Here is a 20,390-nt window from a genome sequence, read left to right on the forward strand (position 1 = left end):
TTTCCCCTCCCAATTCAGTTAGATTTAGGGTAGGTATGGAAGAAGAAAAAGATAGGCAAGGAATAAAAGTTCTCAGTTGGGGAAAAGACAATTTTGCTGAGCTGAGATGGGATTTGGCCAAAGTGGACTGGAAACAGCTACAGATACCAAGGGTTCAATACTGCAGAAACGTAAGCGGGGTGGGGGGGGGGGGGCAGAAAGTGCAGAGGTGAAATTAAAAGTAAATTAGGTAAGCAAAGAGAGCATGAAAAAATATTGGCAAGTAAAATCAAGGAAAACCCAAAGATGTTTATAAATATATTAAGAGTAAGAGGATAACTAAAGAAAGAATAGGGCCTATTAGGGACCATGAAGGTCCATGGGTATGGGGGTTGAAGACATGGGTATGGTTCTTAATAAATGATTTGCATCTGTTTTCACAAAAGAGAGGGGCAATGCAGACAATCATGGAGGAGAATTGTGGAATATTAGATGAAATAAACAGTGAGAAAGGAAGTATTATGGGGTTTAGCATCTTTGAAAGTGGATAAATCCCCAGGCCCAGATGAAATGTATCCTAGGCTGTTGAGAAGCAAAAGAGAAAATAGCAGAGGCTCTGACCCTCATTTTCCAATTCTTTCTGGCTACAAGTGTGATGCCAGAGGACTGGAGGACTGCTAATGTTGGACCACGGTTTAAAAAGAGAACAAGGGATAGACCGAGTAATTACAGGCCAGTCAGCCTAATCTCGGTGGTGGGAAAATTATTGGAAAAATTCCTGATGGACAGCATAAATCTTCATTTAGAAAGACACGGATTAATTAAGGACAGTCAGCATGGATTTGTTTAGGCGAGGTCATGTCTGACTAACTTGATTGAATTTTTTGAGAAGGTAACAAGGAGGGTCGATGAGGGCAGTGCATATGATCTAGTGTATATGGATTTTAGCAAGGCTTTTGATAAGGTCCGACATGGCAGACTAGTCACAAAACTAAAAGCCCATAGGATCCAGGGCAAAGTGGCAAGTTGGATCCAAAATTGGCTCAGAGGTAGGAAGCAAAGGGTAATGTTTGATGGGTATTTTTGTATTTGGAAGGCTGTTTTCAGTGGAGTTCTGCAGGGCTCAGCACTGGGTCCCTTGCTTTTTGTGGTACATATCAATGATGTATACTTCAATGTAGGGGGTATGGTTAAGAAGTTTGCAGATGATACAAAAATTGGCTGTGTGGTTGATAAGAAAGCTGCAGACTGCAGGAATATATCAATAGACTGGTCAGGTGGGCAGAACAGTGGCAAATGGAATTCAATCCAGAGAAGTGTGAGGTAATGCATTTGGGGAGGGATAACAAGGCAAGGGAATACACATTAAATGGTAGGACACTAAGTGTAGAGGAACAGAGGGACCTTGGAGTACATGTCCACAGATCCCTGAAAGTAGGACAGGTAAATAAGGTAGTTAAGGAGGCCTTTATTAGCCGAAGCATAGAATACAAGAGCAGGGAGGTTATGCTTGAACTGTATAAAACACTTGTTGAGCCACGGCTAGAGTACTGCGTAGTTCTGGTCACCACATTACAGGAAATATGTGATTGCACTAGAGAGGGTACAGAGGAGATTTACGAGGATGTTGCCTGGACTGGAGAATTTTAGCTATGAGGAAAGATTGGATAGGCTGGGGGTTTTTTTGGAACAGAAGAGGCCGAGGGAAGACCTAATTGAGGTGTATAAAATTGTGAGGGGCCGAGATAGACTGGATAGGAAGCACCTATTTCACTAAGCAGAGGGATTAACAACCAGGGGGCATAGATTTAAAATAGAAGGTTTAGAGGGGATTTGAGGGGAAACTTCTTCACCCAGAGGGTTGTGGAGTTCTGGAACTCTCTGCCTGAAAGGGTGGTAGAGGCAGAAATCATCAGCACATTTAAAAAGTACTTGGATGTGCACTTGAAATGCTGTAACCTACATAGCTACGGACCTAGAGCTGGAAAGTGGGATTAGGCTGGATAGCTCTTTGTCGTCCGGCGTGGACACGATGGGCCGAATGGCCTCCTTCCATGCTGTAAATTTCTGAGTCTATGAACCCTACTTCCTTCTGTAACTGTTCCTGGAAAAAAACTCTCTCCAAACTCTCTTACAACTGCACTTTCAAAATCCCAAATGCCCAGCCTTTCACCACAACATTTTGGCAGCCACCGATCTGCTCAACCACACCCTTACCACCGACTGACCGCCCAACTTCCTTTTCTGGCTCCCATGTTAGCTGATATTGTTAACGCTTCTCTCTCCTCAGGTACTGTCCCCCTCTCCCTCAAATCTGCCGTCATCACCCCTCTCCTCAAAAAACAGCCTCTGACCCCTCCGTCCTTACAAACTATCGGCCCATCTCCAACCTCCCTTTCCTCTCCAAAATCCTTGAACATGTTGTCACCTCCCAAATCCCAGAACTCCATGTTTAAATCCTTTCCACAGTACTGAAACAGCTCTCATCAAAGTCACAAATGACATCCTTTGTGACAGTGACAAAGATAAACTCTCCCTCCTCGACCTGTCTGCAGCCTTTGACACGGTTGATCACTCCATCCTCATCTAACGCCTCTCCAATGTCGTCTAGCAGGTAGGTTCCATTCTTATCTATCTAATCATAGCCAGAGAATCACCTGCAACGGTTTCTCTTCCCGCTCCCGCATCGTTGCCTCTGGTGTTCCAACAACATATCCACGGCATAACTAAGACTACCTATTTCCACAGCCGGAACATCGCCCGTCTCCGCCCTTGCCTCAGCTCATCTGCTGCTGAAACCCTCATGTGTGCCTTTATTACTCTAGACTTGGCTATTCCAACGCACTGTTGTCTGGCCTCCCACATTCTACCCTACGTAAACTTGTCATCTAAAACTCTGCTGTCCTAGCTCGCACTAAGTCCCGCTCACCCATCACCCCTGTGCTCACTGCCCTACATTGGCTCCCGGTTAAGCAATGCCTCGATTTTAAAATTCACATCCTTGTTTTCAAATCCCTCCATGGATTCGCCCCTCTCTTCCTCTGTAATCTCCTCCAGACCCACAACTCCTTCCCCCCCACCCCCTCCTCCCCCCCCCACCCCACCCCCCCCCGCCCCGCCCGAGATATCTGCGCCCGCCTCTGAAGCTCTGGAACTCCCTTCCTAAACCTCTCTTTCCTCCTTTAAGACGCTCATTAAACCCACCTCTTTGACCAAGCTTTTGCTCATCTGTCGGAACTTCTACTTATGTGGCCTTGGTGTCAAATGTTTGTCTTGTAATACTCCTGTGAAGCGCCTGGGGACGTTTTACTATGTTAAAGGTGCTATATAAATACAAGATGTTGTTGCAGCACTTTGTCACTTCTCTCAATCATCTCAAATAAAACCAATTACACAGCAACTATTCTGTGCAGTGCAAGAACCCAGCAACAGTAATGCAGGATTTCCCCCTTAATCGGATTTTTATCCCCCAGGAATAGCATTGGCCAGGAACCCTGGATTACTCTCTGCCCTTCAAGTCGTCCCATTGAATCCCTAACCTCCATTTGAACCACTGGAGCAGGCAGACCCGACCTTGGTCGAATAGATCACCGTCCACAATGCAGCACAGCCCCTCAGCTCAACACGAGATGTCAATTTAGATCGAGTTTAAACTCCTGACCCAGAGATGCGAGGGCTACCAGCTGAGTAGAACTGAATTATACAATGCACAGTAACATTATATAATAGTCACAATTTAAAGAGTTGTAGGAGTTAAAATTTTGAAAGCTCCATTTAGTGAGCAAGGCACATGCTGAATTTGTGGCAATTGTAACATAATACTCAGGTGTACTTTTAAATGAATATATTTTTTATTTTAACAAATTTACTCCAAATACAAGGCTTACCAACACTTCTGGTCCTCTCCAACGTGCCATCTCTTTCTCTTGGTCCATCATACTCTGTCAGAGCACTGGTTGAACCTTGGTGATCGTGTAGAACAGGGGATTGGCACCTTTTAATTAAAAAGAGGACATATTTCATATTAACAGCATGCATCCAATGCAGAGTCATACAATTTCAGGTTGTTGCTGATAGCAGTCTACGAAAAGATAAGAAGCTGCTCTAACTATTTTATAGTTGTGGCCTACATAGATACAAAGCCAATGTTGTCACCGAATTGGCCATGGAGATGTTTAAAATGTTTTTAAATAGTCCAAGGCTCAATATACATAGATGACCTGGAAGAGGGAGTGTAGTGCAACAAAATTTGCAGATGACACAAAGATTAGTGGGAAAGCGGGTTGTGTAGAGGACACAGATTTAGATAGGTTAAGCAAATGGGCTAAGGTTTGGCAGATGGAATACAATGTCGGAAAATGTGAGGTCATCCACCTTGGAAAAAAACACAGTAAAAGGGAATATTATTTGAATGGGGAGAAATTACAACATGCTGCGGTGCAGAGGGACCTGGGAGTCCTTGTGCATGAATCCCAAAAAGTTAGTTTGCAGGTACAGCAGGTAATCAGGAAGGCGAATGGAATGTTGGCCTTCATTGCGAGAGGGATGGAGTACAAAAGCAGGGAGGTCCTGCTGCAACTGTACAGGGTATTGGTGAGGCCGCACCTGGAGTTCTGCGTGCAGTTTTGGTCACCTTACTTAAGGATATACTAGCTTTGGAGGGGATACAGAGACGATTCACTAGGCTGATTCCAGAAATGAGGGGGTTACCTTATGATGATAGATTGAGTAGACTGGGTCTTTACTCGTTGGAGTTCAGAAGGATGAGGGGTGATCTTATAGAAACATTTAAAATCATGAAAGGGATAGACAAGATAGAGGCAGAGAGGTTGTTTCCACTGGTCGGTGAGACTAGAACTAGGGGGCACAGCCTCAAAATACGGGGAGCCAATTTAAAACCGAGTTGAGAAGGAATTTCTTCTCCCAGAGGGTTGTGAATCTGTAGAATTCTCTGCTCATTGAATGTATTCAAATCACAGATAGATAGATTTTTAACCAATAAGGGAATTAAGGGTTATGGGGAGCGGGCAGGTAAGTGGAGCTGAGTCCATGGCCAGATCAGCCATGATCTTGTTGAATGGCGGAGCAGGCTCAAGGGGCTAGATGGCCTACTCCTGTTCCTAATTCTTATGTTCTTATATATGTTTGCTGTAGCAAGAAACAAATTTGTGTTTAAAGGACCTCATCACTTCAAGATGTCTTGAAGCACTTCACAATCAATACATTTGCTTTGAAGTACAGTCACTTGTTAGGAAAGCAAACATAGCAGCCGATCTGCATGCAAATCCTCTCAAACTGCAAATAATATATCAAATATATGGGCTCTTCAGTATAAACAAAGGTAGCAGATGCAAACATTGAGAATTACATAATACAAAGATTCCACAGAACTTTGGGACTTTAAAAACAAAGTTGTGTTTGCCACACGTAACATGCTGTAAAGGATTCCTTGATTATAGTAACCTGTCCTTTTTAGGAAAATGTCAGAAAAAGTTCATGTTCTGCTTTACTTTGTTTTACTCAAGCTAGCAAGCTACAGTTCCAGAATGCCCCTTTATGTATAACTTCTAAAGATATTTATGACTGACAAGTAACAGAGCAAGCCAGAATCTTCCTTTGTTCTTTATCTTGCTTCATTTAAATTACTGGACAATGCAAAGTTTTAATGCAAAAATGATCCTGAATTATCAGGAATAAAACTGCATTTCTTGGCCTTCATGATAAAAAGCCACACTCCAATCAGATTGACAATAAGGGATTGCTCTCCCAAAGTACATGCACATATCTATTCAAGTAAATGCAATAATTACTTATCTATCTACTTAGTTATTTTCCAGGAATCAATCAAAAACATCTTGCCGGTCTCAGGGCGACATTCTACAAACTTTCTCCCGAATTCTTTCACTGGAGGCGTGCCCGCCCCTGCCCCCCCCACCCTTACTCCTACACCAGTGACATTTTTACATCAAATTTACATGGTTGCGAAGGAGTGGCGAGAGATTGTAGAACGCTGCAATCGGGGCCCAGGAGAGGCGTGAGTTTGGGGCTCAGAGGCGTGGGCCCAGGGGCAGCCTGGGCCAGCCCACACTGCAATATGTGTGTGCACTAGGTCTGTGCAGCAGAGCAGGTCTCCAGTCGTCTTGGATAACCCTTGCCACTGGACCAAGATCTAGCTCTGACAAGGCCATGTGGTGGCTGGGGGGCAATGGCCACCACATGTTAAAAAAATCCATGCACAGGCATCTTCCACCCTTCGGGATCCAGAATATTAGGTCCTTCATTGAAACACCCTTTTTGGCATGGAAGCAAGTCATCCTCGCTTCAAGGGACCGCCTTAGAAGAATAATAATTTAGGGAGGCAGTTCCAGGAGTTTGAGCCAGTGACGATGAAGGAACAGCAATATATTTCCAAGTCAGGATGGTGTGTGACTTGGAGGGGAACGTGGAGGTGGTGGTATTCCCATGCACCTGCTGCCCTTGTCCTTCTCGGTGGTAGAGGTCACGGGTTTGGGAGGTGCTGCTGATGAAGCCAGAGACACATTTTATCTTCTGCGCCCAATCTTCCTTTGGACAAACTTTCCAGCAGCGCAAATTATTTTAAAACACTGCAATTTTAACACTTCCTCAATAGGGCCTGCTGGCATTTCACTAGGATAGAGATTACTGTTGGTGATAATAGCGAATAAACATGTTTGCAACCTTCCTCTCTCTATCTGCATTTTTATGCAAACTTTAATCTATTTATTTTAGATGGATTACCAAAGGCAATAAAATAGCAGTGTGTTAGAGTTTGCTAATGTTGCCAAAATGTTTTTTGTGGTGGTGGATGCATACTCCAAATGGATAGAATGTGTGATCGTATCATCCAGCACTTCCACTGCCACCATTGAGAACCTGAGAGCCACGTTTGCCATACATGGTCTGCCAGACATTGTAAATGGGGGGATAGGAGAGGGGCACCAGTAAATGGGGGATAGTGGAGGGGCACCAGTAAATGGTGAATAGGGGAGGGGCACCGGTAAATGGGGGATAGGGGAGGGGCACCAGTAAATGGGGGATAGGGGAGGGGCACCAGTAAATGGGTGATAGGGGAGGGGCACCAGTAAATGGGTGATAGGGGAGGGGCACCAGTAAATGGGTGATAGGGGAGGGGCACCAGTAAACAGGTGATAGGGGAGGGGCACCAGTAAACAGAAGTAGAAAGAAATCAAAAGGTGACGTCACAGCCAAGAGGGTAAGTGATTGGCTGGTGATTGGTGAGTAGTTTTTCTTTTTTCTCTTCTATATCAGTGAGTAACTTTTAACATTGTTGTTGCCAATTTAAGTGTATATAAGGGTTAAATCATGGCAGGAGAGCTCGGTCGAGTGTTATGCTCCTCCTGTACCATGTGGGAACTCCGGGACACTTCCGGTGTCCCTGACGATTACGTGTGCGGGAAGTGTATCCGCCTCCAGCTCCTGACAGACTGCGTTGCGGAGTTGGAGCTGAGGGTGGATTCACTCTGGAGCATCCATGATGCTGAGAATGACGTGAGTATCACGTGTAGCGAGTTGGTCGTACCACAGGGAAATGGTCCACAGCCAGATAGGGAATGGAAGACCAACAGGAAGAGCAGTGCAAGGAAGGTAGTGCAGGAGTCCCCTGTGGTCATCCCCCTGCAAAACAGATACACAGCTTTGGGTACTGTTGAGGGGGATGACTCATCAGGGGAGGGCAGCAGCAGCCAAGTTCATGGCACCGTGGCTGGCTCTGCTGCACAGGAGGGCAGGAAAAAGAGTGGGAGAGCAATAGTGATTGGGGATTCAATGGTGAGGGGAATAGATAGGCGTTTCTGCGGCCGCAACCGAGACTCCAGGATGGTATGTTGCCTCCCTGGTGCAAGGGTCAAGGATGTCTCGGAGCGGGTGCAGGACATTCTAAAAAGGGAGGGAGAACAGCCAGTTGTCGTGGTGCACATTGGTACCAACGACATAGGTAAAAAGAGGGATGAGGTCCTACGAAACGAATTTAAGGAGCTAGGAGCTAAATTAAAAAGTAGGACCTCAAAAGTAGTAATCTCGGGATTGCTACCAGTGCCACGTGATAGTCAGAGTAGGAATCGCAGGATAGCGCAGATGAATACGTGGCTTGAGCAGTGGTGCAACAGGGAGGGATTCAAATTCCTGGGGCATTGGAACCGGTTCTGGGGGAGGTGGGACCAGTACAAACCGGACGGTCTGCACCTGGGCAGGACCGGAACCAATGTCCTAGGGGGAGTGTTTGCTAGTGCTGTTGGGGAGGATTTAAACTGATATGGCAGGGGGATGGGAACCAATGCAGGGAGACAGAGGGAAACAAAAAGGAGGCAAAAGCAAAAGACAGAAAGGAGATGAGGAAAAGTGGAGGGCAGAGAAACCCAAGGCAAAGAACAAAAAGGGCCACTATACAGCAAAATTCGAAAAAGGACAAAGGTTGTTAAAAGAACAATCCTGAAGGCTTTGTGTCTTAATGCAAGGAGTATCCGCAATAAAGTGGATGAATTAACTGTGCAAATAGATGTTAACAAATATGATGTGATTGGGATTACGGAGACGTGGCTCCAGGGTGATCAGGGCTGGGAACTCAACATCCAGCGGTATTCAACATTCAGGAAAGATAGAATAAAAGGAAAAGGAGGTGGGGTAGCATTGCTGGTTAAGGAGCAAATTAAGGCAATAGTTCGGAAGGACATTAGCTTGGATGATGTGGAATCTATATGGGTAGAGCTGCAGAATACCAAAGGACAAAAAACGTTAGTGGGAGTTGTGTACAGACCTCCAAACAGTAGTAGTGATGTTGGGGAGGGCATCAAACATGAAATTAGGGGTGCGTGCAATAAAGCTGCAGCAGTTATAATGGGTGACTTTAATATGCACATAGATTGGGTTAACCAAACTGGAAGCAATACGGTAGAGGAGGATTTCCTGGAGTGCATAAGGGATGGTTTTTTAGACCAATATGTCGAGGAACCAACTAGGGGGGGAGGCCATCTTAGACTGGGTGTTGTGTAATGAGAGAGGATTAATTAGCAATCTCGTTGTGCGAGGCCCCTTGGGGAAGAGTGACCATAATATGGTGGAATTCTGCATTAGGATGGAGAATGAAACAGTTAATTCAGAGACCATGGTCCAGAACTTAAAGAAGGGTAACTTTGAAGGTATGAGGCGTGAATTGGCTAGGATAGATTGGCGAATGATACTGAAGGGGTTGACTGTGGATGGGCAATGGCAGACATTTAGAGACCGCATGGATGAACTACAACAATTGTACATTCCTGTCTGTCGTAAAAATAAAAAAGGGAAGGTGGCTCAACCGTGGCTATCAAGGGAAATCAGGGATAGCATTAAAGCCAAGGAAGTGGCATACAAATTGGCCAGAAATAGCAGAGAACCCGGGGACTGGGAGAAATTTAGAACTCAGCAGAGGAGGACAAAGGGTTTGATTAGGGCAGGGAAAATGGAGTACGAGAAGAAGCTTGCAGGGAACATTAAGACGGATTGCAAAAGTTTCTATAGATATGTAAAGAGAAAAAGGTTAGTAAAGACAAACGTAGGTCCCCTGCAGTCAGAATCAGGGGAAGTCATAACGGGGAACAAAGAAATGGCGGACCAATTGAACAAGTACTTTGGTTCGGTATTCACTGAGGAGGACACAAACAACCTTCCGGATATAAAAGGGGTCGGAGGGTCTAGTAAGGAGGAGGAACTGAGGGAAATCCTTATTAGTCGGGAAATTGTGTTGGGGAAATTGATGGGATTGAAGGCCGATAAATCCCCAGGGCCTGATGGACTGCATCCCAGAGTACTTAAGGAGGTGGCCTTGGAAATAGTGGATGCATTGACAGTCATTTTCCAACATTCCATTGACTCTGGATCAGTTCCTATGGAGTGGAGGGTAGCCAATGTAACCCCACTTTTTAAAAAAGGAGGGAGAGAGAAAACAGGGAATTACAGACCGGTCAGCCTGACATCGGTAGTGGGTAAAATGATGGAATCAATTATTAAGGATGTCATCGCAGTGCATTTGGAAAGAGGTAATATGATAGGTCCAAGTCAGCATGGATTTGTGAAAGGGAAATCATGCTTGACAAATCTTCTGGAATTTTTTGAGGATGTTTCCAGTAGAGTGGACAAGGGAGAACCAGTTGATGTGGTATATTTGGACTTTCAGAAGGCTTTCGACAAGGTCCCACACAAGAGAGTAATGTGCAAAGTTAAAGCACATGGGATTGGGGGTAGTGTGCTGACATGGATTGAGAACTGGTTGTCAGACAGGAAGCAAAGAGTAGGAGTAAATGGGGACTTTTCAGAATGGCAGGCAGTGACTAGTGGGGTACCGCAAGGTTCTGTGCTGGGGCCCCAGCTGTTTACACTGTACATTAATGATTTAGACGAGGGGATTAAATGTAGTATCTCCAAATTTGCAGATGACACTAAGTTGGGTGGCAGTGTGAGCTGCAAGGAGGATTCTATGAGGCTGCAGAGCGACTTGGATAGGTTAGGTGAGTGGGCAAATGCATGGCAGATGAAGTATAATGTGGATAAATGTGAGATTATCCACTTTGGTGGTAAAAACAGAGAGACAGACTATTATCTGAATGGTGACAGATTAGGAAAAGGGCAGGTGCAAAGAGACCTGGGTGTCATGGTACATCAGTCATTGAAGGTTGGCATGCAGGTACAGCAGGCGGTTAAGAAAGCAAATGGCATGTTGACCTTCATAGCGAGGGGATTTGAATACAGGGGCAGGGAGCTGTTGCTACAGTTGTACAGGGCATTGGTGAGGCCACACCTGGAGTATTGTGTACAGTTTTGGTCTCCTAACCTGAGGAAGGACATTCTTGCTATTGAGGGAGTGCAGCGAAGGTTCACCAGACTGATTCCCGGGATGGCGGGACTGACCTATCAAGAAAGACTGGATCAACTGGGCTTCACTGGAGTTCAGAAGAATGAGAGGGGACCTCATAGAAACGTTTAAACGTTAGACAGGTTAGATGCAGGAAGAATGTTCCCAATGTTGGGGAAGTCCAGAACCAGGGGACACAGTCTAAGGATAAGGGGGAAGCCATTTAGGACCGAGATGAGGAGGAATTTCTTCACCCAGAGAGTGGTGAACCTGTGGAATTCTCTACCACAGAAAGTTGTTGAGGCCAATTCACTAAATATATTCAAAAAGGAGTTCGATGTAGTCCTTACTACTCGGGGAATCAAGGGGTATGGTGAGAAAGCAGGAATGGGGTACTGAAGTTGCATGTTCAGCCATGAACTCATTGAATGGCTGTGCAGGCTCGAAGGACCGAGTGGCCTACTCCTGCACCTATTTTCTATGTTTCTAAATGGGTGATAGAGGAGGGGCACCAGTAAATGGGGGGCATAGGAGATGGGCACCAGTAAATGGGGGGGATAGGAGAGGGGCACTAGTCAATAGGGGGATAGGAGAGGGGCACCGGTAAATGGGGGATAGGGGAGGGGCACCAGTAAATGGGGGGGTTGTGGAGGGGCACCATTAAATGGGGGCGATAGGGGAGGGGCACCAGTAAATGGGGAATAGGAGAGGGGCACCGGTAAATGGGGGGTAGTGGAGGGGCACCGGTAAATGGGGGGGATAGGAGAGGGGCACCAGTAAATGGGGGGGATAGGAGAGGGGCACCAGTAAATGGGGGGATAGGAGAGGGGCACCAGTAAATGGGGGAATAGGAAAGGGGCACCAGTAAATGGGGGGATAGGAAAGGGGCACCAGTAAATGGGGGGATAGGAGAGGGGCACCAGTCAATGGGGGGATAGGAGAGGGGCACCAGTCAATGGGGGGATAGGAGAGGGGCACCAGTCAATGGGGGGATAGGAGAGGGGCACCAGTAAATGGGGGGGTTGTGGAGGGGCACCATTAAATGGGGGGGTTGTGGAGGGGCACCATTAAATGGGGGGGATAGGGGAGGGGCACCATTAAATGGGGGGGATAGGGGAGGGGCACCAGTAAATGGGGGATAGGGGAGGGGCACCAGTAAATGGGGGATAGGGGAGGGGCACCAGTAAATGGGGGATAGGGGAGGGGCACCAGTAAATGGGGGATAGGGGAGGGGCACCAGTAAATGGGGGATAGGGGAGGGGCACCAGTAAATGGGGGATAGGGGAGGGGCACCAGTAAATGGGGGATAGGGGAGGGGCACCAGTAAATGGGGGATAGGGGAGGGGCACCAGTAAATGGGGGATAGGGGAGGGGCACCAGTAAATGGGGGATAGGGGAGGGGCACCAGTAAATGGGGGATAGGGGAGGGGCACCAGTAAATGGGGGATAGGGGAGGGGCACCAGTAAATGGGTGATAGGGGAGGGGCACCAGTAAATGGGGGGGATAGGAGAGGGGCACCAGTAAATGGGGAGATAGGAGAGGGGCACCAGTAAATGGGGGAATAGGAGGGGCACCAGTAAATAGGGGGATAGGAGAGGGGCACCAGTCAATGGGGGGATAGGAGAGGGGCACCAGTCAATAGGGGGATAGGAGAGGGGCACCGGTAAATGGGGGATAGGGGAGGGGCACCGGTAAATGGGGAGATAGGAGAGGGGCACCAGTAAATGGGGGGATAGGAGAGGGGCACCAGTAAATGGGGGGATAGGAGAGGGGCACCAGTAAATGGGGGGATAGGAGAGGGGCACCAGTAAATGGGGGGATAGGAGAGGGGCACCAGTAAATGGGGAGATAGGAGAGGGGCACCAGTAAATGGGGGGATAGGAGAGGAGCACCAGTAAATGGGGGGATAGGAGAGGGGCACCAGTCAATGGGGGGATAGGAGAGGGGCACCAGTCAATGGGGGGATAGGAGAGGGGCACCAGTAAATGGGGGGATAGGAGAGGGGCACCAGTAAATGGGGGGATAGGAGAGGGGCACCAGTAAATGGGGGGATAGGAGAGGGGCACCAGTAAATGGGGGGATAGGAGAGGGGCACCAGTAAATGGGGGGATAGGAGAGGGGCACCAGTAAATGGGGGGATAGGAGAGGGGCACCAGTAAATGGGGGGATAGGAGAGGGGCACCAGTAAATGGGGGGATAGGAGAGGGGCACCAGTAAATGGGGGGGATAGGAGAGGGGCACCAGTAAATGGGGGGATAGGAGAGGGGCACCAGTAAATGGGGGGATAGGAGAGGGGCACCAGTAAATGGGGGATAGGGGAACCAGCCCCTAGTTCCGCGCAGCAGAGCAGGTCTCCAGTCGTCCTGGTTAACCCTTGCCACTGGACCAAGACCTCGCTCTGTCAAGCCCGTGTGGTGGCTGATGTGCAACGGTCACCACATGTTAAAAAAATCCACGCACAGGCATCTTCCACCCCCTCAACTGGAATTGAGGACTGGAACATCGGGTTCTTCATTGAAACATCTGTGAACTCGTGGAAGCAAGTCATCCTCGTTCGAGGGACCGCCTATGATGAAGGCTAATGTTGCCAGAAATACTTTCAAGCTGATGCAGCATTTGACACCTCCTTATTTCCAATTCACAGCCGTGGAACAGCTGAGTTCAACCCTCGAAGCGTAGAACTGAAATCACTGCATACCCATCATAGCCAGACTGTTGCCTCCAATGACTGCTGCCACTGGGCCCTGGATCACTTGAAGACGACTGGTTGCTGGGAGAGTTTCTGTAATGCTGACTGGTATCACCAATATTGGTTTGTGATAGCTGAGCATTTTCCACATCTTGCATGGACCTGTGTGTAACAGGAAAACAAAAACAGTGTGCTTTCAGCTTTTGATTAAAGGACAATTTACAGAAGACACAGCTAGTTTTGACAATGCACAAATAAACATTCCTATTTTATGGCCACGGAGTATTACACAGAAACATGGCAGTCGGCCCAAAGACAGACTTGCATTTATATGGTGTCTTCCACGACCACCGAACGTCTTGAATGCTTTACAGCCAAAGAAGTACTTATTGGAGTACAGTCACTGTTGTAATGTGGGAAATGCAGCAGCCAACTTGTACATACCAAGATCCCACACACAGCAATGTGATAATAACCAAATCATCTGGTTTTTTTGTTATGCTGATTGAGGGATAAATATTGGCCTCAGGACACCGGGGATAACTCCCCTGCTCTTCTTCGAAATAATGCCATGGGATCTTTTACATCCACCTGAGGGGAAAGACGGCCCCTCCGACAGCGCGGCGCTCCCTCAGCACTGCCCCTCCGACAGTGCGGCGCTCCCTCAGTACTGCCCCTCCGACAGTGCGGGGCTCCCTCAGTACTGCCCCTCCGACAGTGCGGCGCTCCCTCAGCACTGCCCTTCTGACAGTGCGGCGCTCCCTCAGCACTGCCCTTCTGACAGTGCGGCGCTCCCTCAGCACTGCCCTTCTGACAGTGCAGCGCTCCCTCAGCACTGCCCTTCTGACAGTGCAGCGCTCCCTCAGCACTGCCCTTCTGACAGTGCGGCGCTCCCTCAGCACTGCTCTTCTGACAGTGCTTGCTGAGCACTGCACTGGAACGTCAGCCTAGATTTATGGGCTCAAGTTCTTCTATGCTGCTGTTGATGCTCCATGTGAGCCTCCTCCCACGTTACTCCCTCTCACCCCATCAGCATATCGCTTCTATTCCTTTCTCCCTCATGTAGCTTCCCTTTTGGAATTGTAAGTAAACACGGCATTTTATCTCTGCTGCCATCACTCCATGTTATTTATTGCCTACTGATACGGCCCCCCGAACCTGCTCCGCCATTTAATACGATCATGGTCCCGGGTCCAATTCCCTGCCCTCTCCTCATAACCCCTTATTCCCTTATCGTTTAAGAAACTGTCTATTTCTGTCTTAAATTTATTCAATGTCCCAGCTTCCACAGCTCTCTGGGGCAGTGAATTCCACAGATCTTCAACCCTCTGAAGAAATTTCTCATCTCAATTTTAAATGAGCGGCCTCTTGTACTAAGATCATGCCCTCTAGTTCCCATCAGTGGAAACATCCTCTCTACACCTTGTCAAGCCTCCTCATAATCTTATATATTTCGGCAAGATCACCTCTCAGTCTTCTGAATTCCAATGAGTAGAGGCCCAACCTACTCAACCTTTCCTCATAAGTCAACCCCCTCATCCCCAGAATCGACCTAGTGAACCTTCTCTGAACTGCCTCCAAAGCAAGTATATCCTTTCGGAAATATGGAAACCAAAACTGCATGCAGTATTCCAGATGTGGCCTCACCAATACCTTATATAGCTGTAGTAAGACTTCCCTGCTTTTATACTCCATCCCTTTTGCAATAAGGGCCAAGATATCATTAGCCTTCCAGATCACTTGCTGTACCTGCCTACTATCCTTTTGTGTTTCATGCACAAGTAGCCCCCAGGTCCCGCTGTACTGCGGCACTTTGCAATCTTTCTCCATTTAAATAATAACTTGCTCTTTGATTTTTTTTCTGCCAAAGTGCATGACCTCACACTTTCCAACATTATACTCCATCTGCCAAATTTTTGCCCACTCACTTAGCCTGTCTATGTCCTTTTGCAGATTTTTTGTGTCCTCCTCACACATTGCTTTTCCTCCCATCTTTGTATCGTCAGCAAACTTGGCTACGTTACACTCAGTCCCTTCTTCCAAGTCGTTAATATAGATTGTAAATAGTTGGGGTCCCAGCACTGATCCTTGCAGCACCCCACTCGTTACTGATTGCCAACCAGAGAATGAACCATTTATCCCGACTCCCTGTTTTCTGTTAGTTAGCCAATCCTCTATCCATGCTAATATATTACCCCTCAACCCCATGAACTTTTATCTTGTGCAGTAACCTTTTATGTGGCCACTTGTCAAATGCCTTCTGGAAGTCCAAATGCACCATATCCAGTGGTTCCCCTTTATCTACCCTGTCTGTTACATCCTCAAAGAATTCCAGCAAATTTGTCAAACATGACTTCCCCTTCATAAATCTATGCTGACTCTGCCTGACCGAATTTTGCTTTTCCAAATGTCCTGCTACTGCTTCTTTAATAATGGACTCCAACATTTTCCCAACCACAGATGTTAGGCTAACTGGTCTATAGTTTCCTGCTTTTTGTCTGCTCCTTTTTTAAATAATTTTTCAATCTGCTGGGACCTCCCCAGAATCCAGGGAATTTTGGTAAATTACAACCAATGCATCCACTATCTCTGCCGCTACTTTTCTTAAGACCCTAGGATGCAAGCCATCAGCTCCAGGGGATTTATCTGCCTTGAGTCCCATTATCTTACTGAGTACCACCTCCTTAGTGATTGTGTTAATATTCAAACAGTCAGGGGGGGGGAAGGAACTTGTTAGTGTCCTCTACTGTAAAGACAGATACAAAATATTTGTTCAGAGTTTCTGCCATCCCCATGTTCCCCATCACTCATTCCCCAGCCTCGACCTCTAAGGAACCAATGATACGTCCTTACTAGACAGTATAAATGCACACGAGACCCATGCTTGAGAGAAGGTGGTCAGTCTGTGACCTGTCCTTTATTCCATAGCACTCAAGTGATGGATGTGGGTGGAGCTTCCCTTTTTATATCTGAAGGTCTAGGTTAGGAGTGTCACCCACAAGTTCACCACCTAGTGGTCATTGTTCTCACAGTGTACAACTTAGGTCAGATTATACATGGGTTACAATGCTGGTTGAATACATGGCAACCAACATTTACTCTAGCCACTCTTTTCCTTGTTTCGGATTTCCTCCCAACAACCTCTTTCCACCCGAGTGAATTCTTCCAGCAACAGTCACAGCACAGTACCCGATGTTCGATTTAAAAGGGAGGAAAGCAGTCACCTGCACTGCACTGCTTGGTTGGCTCTGGTACAACCCAGCCCAGACATGGCTTTTAGTAACAGTGGCAAGCTACAAGCTTCATAATTCACAATTCAAAAATGATTGATTGTTCCTTCTGCTACTGAGGTGGAACAAGGATAGAGCTCCCGATTTCTGGAGCATGAACCTACTAGGGAGAGGAGGTGGCTCTGAACTCCATCAGAGAATGTGTATTAAGCAGACCATCCCTAGAAACCACTGAGTGGATGGCCTCTTGCAATTACCCACTGCCTCAATGTCCCAAAGTTCATCCCTCATGTCATAAACTCTTCCTTTTAAGCAGGACAGCGAGCGGCTCTTAGCCACGGCGAGGGTGAAGAAAATGGGACAGTGGAAAATGGGATCTGCTGGAGATGTGCATATGTGGATGTTACGGGAGTAAGTGCCTGGAGCCAGCTGAGAGAACATCCACCACCATTTCGTCTCGTCCCTCACCACAGTGAATGACCTGTTAATGCTCACGATCAAAGCTCGCACAGGTGGAACAATGGTCACACTGGGCAAGGAACTGGGAGGTGCTCAACAGTGATCGAGCCATACCCCAGGAAGAGAGTCAATGCATTTAAGGAAGGATGGGGAGAAACAGAGTGATGAGAAAAGTAAAGGAGCTAAATGCTCAGTCAATCTTGTGTCACCTCCAAACAATGACAATTACACAATTACATCAATGACACTGAACTGAATCGGCATCACCACGGTGAAAGAATACACCCCATTTCTCTCAAACACAATTTTGCCAAATGCATCATCAGGAAGACAGTGCCCCTTTAAGAATGGATCAGATTTCCGGTAGGTCATAAACAGTTGCGAGTGAAAAACTGACAACTTCAGAAGTACAAAGTATGACACTTCAAACGCCAACGCAGCCCATCAGACACAGATGAAAACACCCTTCCGGTTTAAATACATTGAACACAGATTGTGCTCCACAACGGTAGTAAGAGCAGGTCACAAGACTGGTCGGGCACGGCTGAGAACAATTTGGTCACGTTAAAAAAAACTAACACACATCTGTGAATGTGGAAACAATGGGAATGTGAGTGGGGAGAAAACACTTCGGGTCCTGTGCAGGGAAGTGCGAGCACCTGCACATATGCTGCTGCTGATTTCAATGGAAGCACTAAGTATTGACACAAGCCCCTCTTCAGGTTTACAAACAAAATATTCCTCTCAACACATGCAACATATGAAATAACTCACTTGTTAAAATTTCCCACCTCCGCTAACTTTCTCCCACGTTATATAATCTTCTTCATCTGACACAGAGTCAGGTTTAGTCTGAGCCTGTGGCCAAGGAAGGGGATGGTCAGGGTCTGGACCCCAGGGTGCATCTTCCACCAATTCCCATCCTCATTCCTTGATCGAAATTCAGCCGTTTCTTTTAATAGTATGGGCAAAATCAGACACTCCTTCTGTAGGAATGAGTCTGTGCCCCAGCATTTTGGAACCCATACTGGGGTCTATTTCATCCAAAGTGAAACTACACGAAGTGTACACAATAAAATAAGCAGTGGAGGCGCTATGAAATACCACTGCACTGCACAGTGTGTCAGGGCAGGTGGAGAGAGAATGAGCACTAAATATACCACCTGCCATCACTCAAACATTGGATGGTGCAGCTGAGCCGTGGTTCAGTGGACAGCGCTCTCGCCTCTGGGTCAGAAGGTTGTGGGTTCAAGTCCCATTCCAGAGACTTGAGCACAAAAATCTCGGCTGACACTCACCGTGCATTACTGAGAGACTGTTGGAGGTGCCATCTTTCAGATGAGACAATAAACCAAAGGCCCATCTGTCCTCCCGGATGGATGTAAAAGATTCCGTTGCACTATTTTGAAAGGGAGTTATCTCCGGTGTCCTGGCCAATATTTATCCCTCAAATCAACATTACTAAAAACAGATTATCTGGTCATTATCACATGGCTGTGAAGCGCTCTGCGATGTCTTAAAGTCGTGAAAGGCGCTATATAAATGCAAGACTTTCTTTCTTTAATATACTTTAAGCAATTCAGTTCATGTTGAAGATACAATCCCCTGAATGTGTTAGCTGCAGGTTAGTACTGCATAACTGCAGTGTTAAGGATAAAACAGACAGAGACCATGTATGTTTTTGGGGACGATTTGATCGCTATGTGTTGTTTGCTATTTCACTGCTCAATCAGGCTCAACTGTCCTCACTCTAGCTCACTGGCTAGTTTGCCATTTCTATTAGAAATATTTGTACATGACAAAATGTATGTAATAGGTAACACAGAAAGAAACACAGCAAACAGTTCTGAAATCAGATATATAGGGATAAAACCCAGCTGTTTTGAACAAGCATTTCACAAACACAATTAGATTATTTCTTCACCTCCAAAAGAAACTGAAATTCCACGCCTGCCTTGCAGCAGATGGTCTAATCCTATTAATAGAAAAAGTAAATTGCATCTCTCTATCACTGATCAGACAAATTCAGAAGCCCAATATGAAACCTGACACACAATGCTAAAGGCAAGAGACCTTTCGAATGCTAATAGCCCCAGAGAACTGATGTAACCTAAAGCATTGGAGGAACTTTCAAGGTCAAAGATGGAATGAACGATTAAAGTGGCCTATTTATTACTGCTTCGATCCTGCAAACCATCGCTGTTGTCAGTGAATGACTAATCCTCATGACTCAGGGCCGGTCTGTGTGATAGGATAAAGGTGTGTCTGAATGAGCTATTAACTATTTTTTTCAAATTCTCACTCTGTGCCTGTTTTATACAACCACGGTGCTTGTACTGAAACCGCGCATTTCATGATCTCACGGTGTCCCAAAGTGCTTTACAGCCAATGATGTATTTTTGAAGTGTAGTCATTGCTGTATTGTGTGAAGTGCGATAGCCAAATTGTACACAGCAAGCTCCCACAAACAGCAGTGTGATAATGATCAGATAATCTGTTGTTTTTGTTTTAGTGGCGTTGGTCAAAAGATAAATATTGGCCAGGACACTGGACCTGGTCTTCTTCGAAATGGTGCTGTAGCACCTTTGGCATCTACCTGACAGGCCTTGGTTTGTTGGGCCAAAAATTGCGGCCGGAGGCTTCCTTCGGACAAACGCCTCTGACCGAAAAATATCTACAAAAGTACCTGGTCTGAGGCCTTCATTTGCTGCGCAGCGCACGGGAAGATGTCTTCCACGTACGGAGGCATCTGCTGGAATCATGTGGGCCTGGACCACCAATCACTATACAGTATTCTCATTAATGGGAGCTCTGTTTGTGCGAGCCCCATTACTATTAATGAAAATACCCCCTAAAACAAGAAATAAAAAAATCTCACATATTTAAAATTAATGGAAATTAAATGTTAAGTAAAGTATGGAAGAACTCCACAAGGCTGAATACTGTGAGCTAAAACTGATGTGACCGTAGTCTCTTTAATAAAACTCCAGAGTGCCTAAGCAGCAAGGCAGACCACCTTTCATACTCCCTTGCACGAGGTGTGCAGGTGACCCCTGGGCCTCCAACAGTTGTGCCCTCTGGTGGCAAGTTTTACACAGTTACAATGTTTACATACATAACAAATGTAATTAAATGTTTTAGAAAAGGAAAATATTTTTGGAAATGTTT

At 46.5% G+C, this 20,390-nt stretch overlaps 1 protein-coding gene across 4 annotated transcripts in view; it reads right to left on the minus strand.

The window, feature by feature from the left end:
- sipa1l2 (signal induced proliferation associated 1 like 2) overlaps nt 1-20,390 on the minus strand; it is a 541,912-nt gene that overhangs the window by 94,675 nt on the left and 426,847 nt on the right. For all 4 annotated transcript variants that reach the window (XM_070884682.1, XM_070884684.1, XM_070884683.1 and 1 more), the window contains exons 11-12: nt 13,543-13,695; nt 3,867-3,973 (exon numbers count right to left, since the gene is read on the minus strand). In XM_070884682.1, coding sequence (XP_070740783.1) covers nt 3,867-3,973; nt 13,543-13,695 — 260 coding nt within the window. The remainder of the gene's footprint in view (nt 1-3,866; nt 3,974-13,542; nt 13,696-20,390) is intronic.

This window comes from Pristiophorus japonicus, chromosome 7 (assembly GCF_044704955.1).
Source record: "Pristiophorus japonicus isolate sPriJap1 chromosome 7, sPriJap1.hap1, whole genome shotgun sequence".
Taxonomy (NCBI): Eukaryota; Metazoa; Chordata; class Chondrichthyes; family Pristiophoridae; genus Pristiophorus; species Pristiophorus japonicus.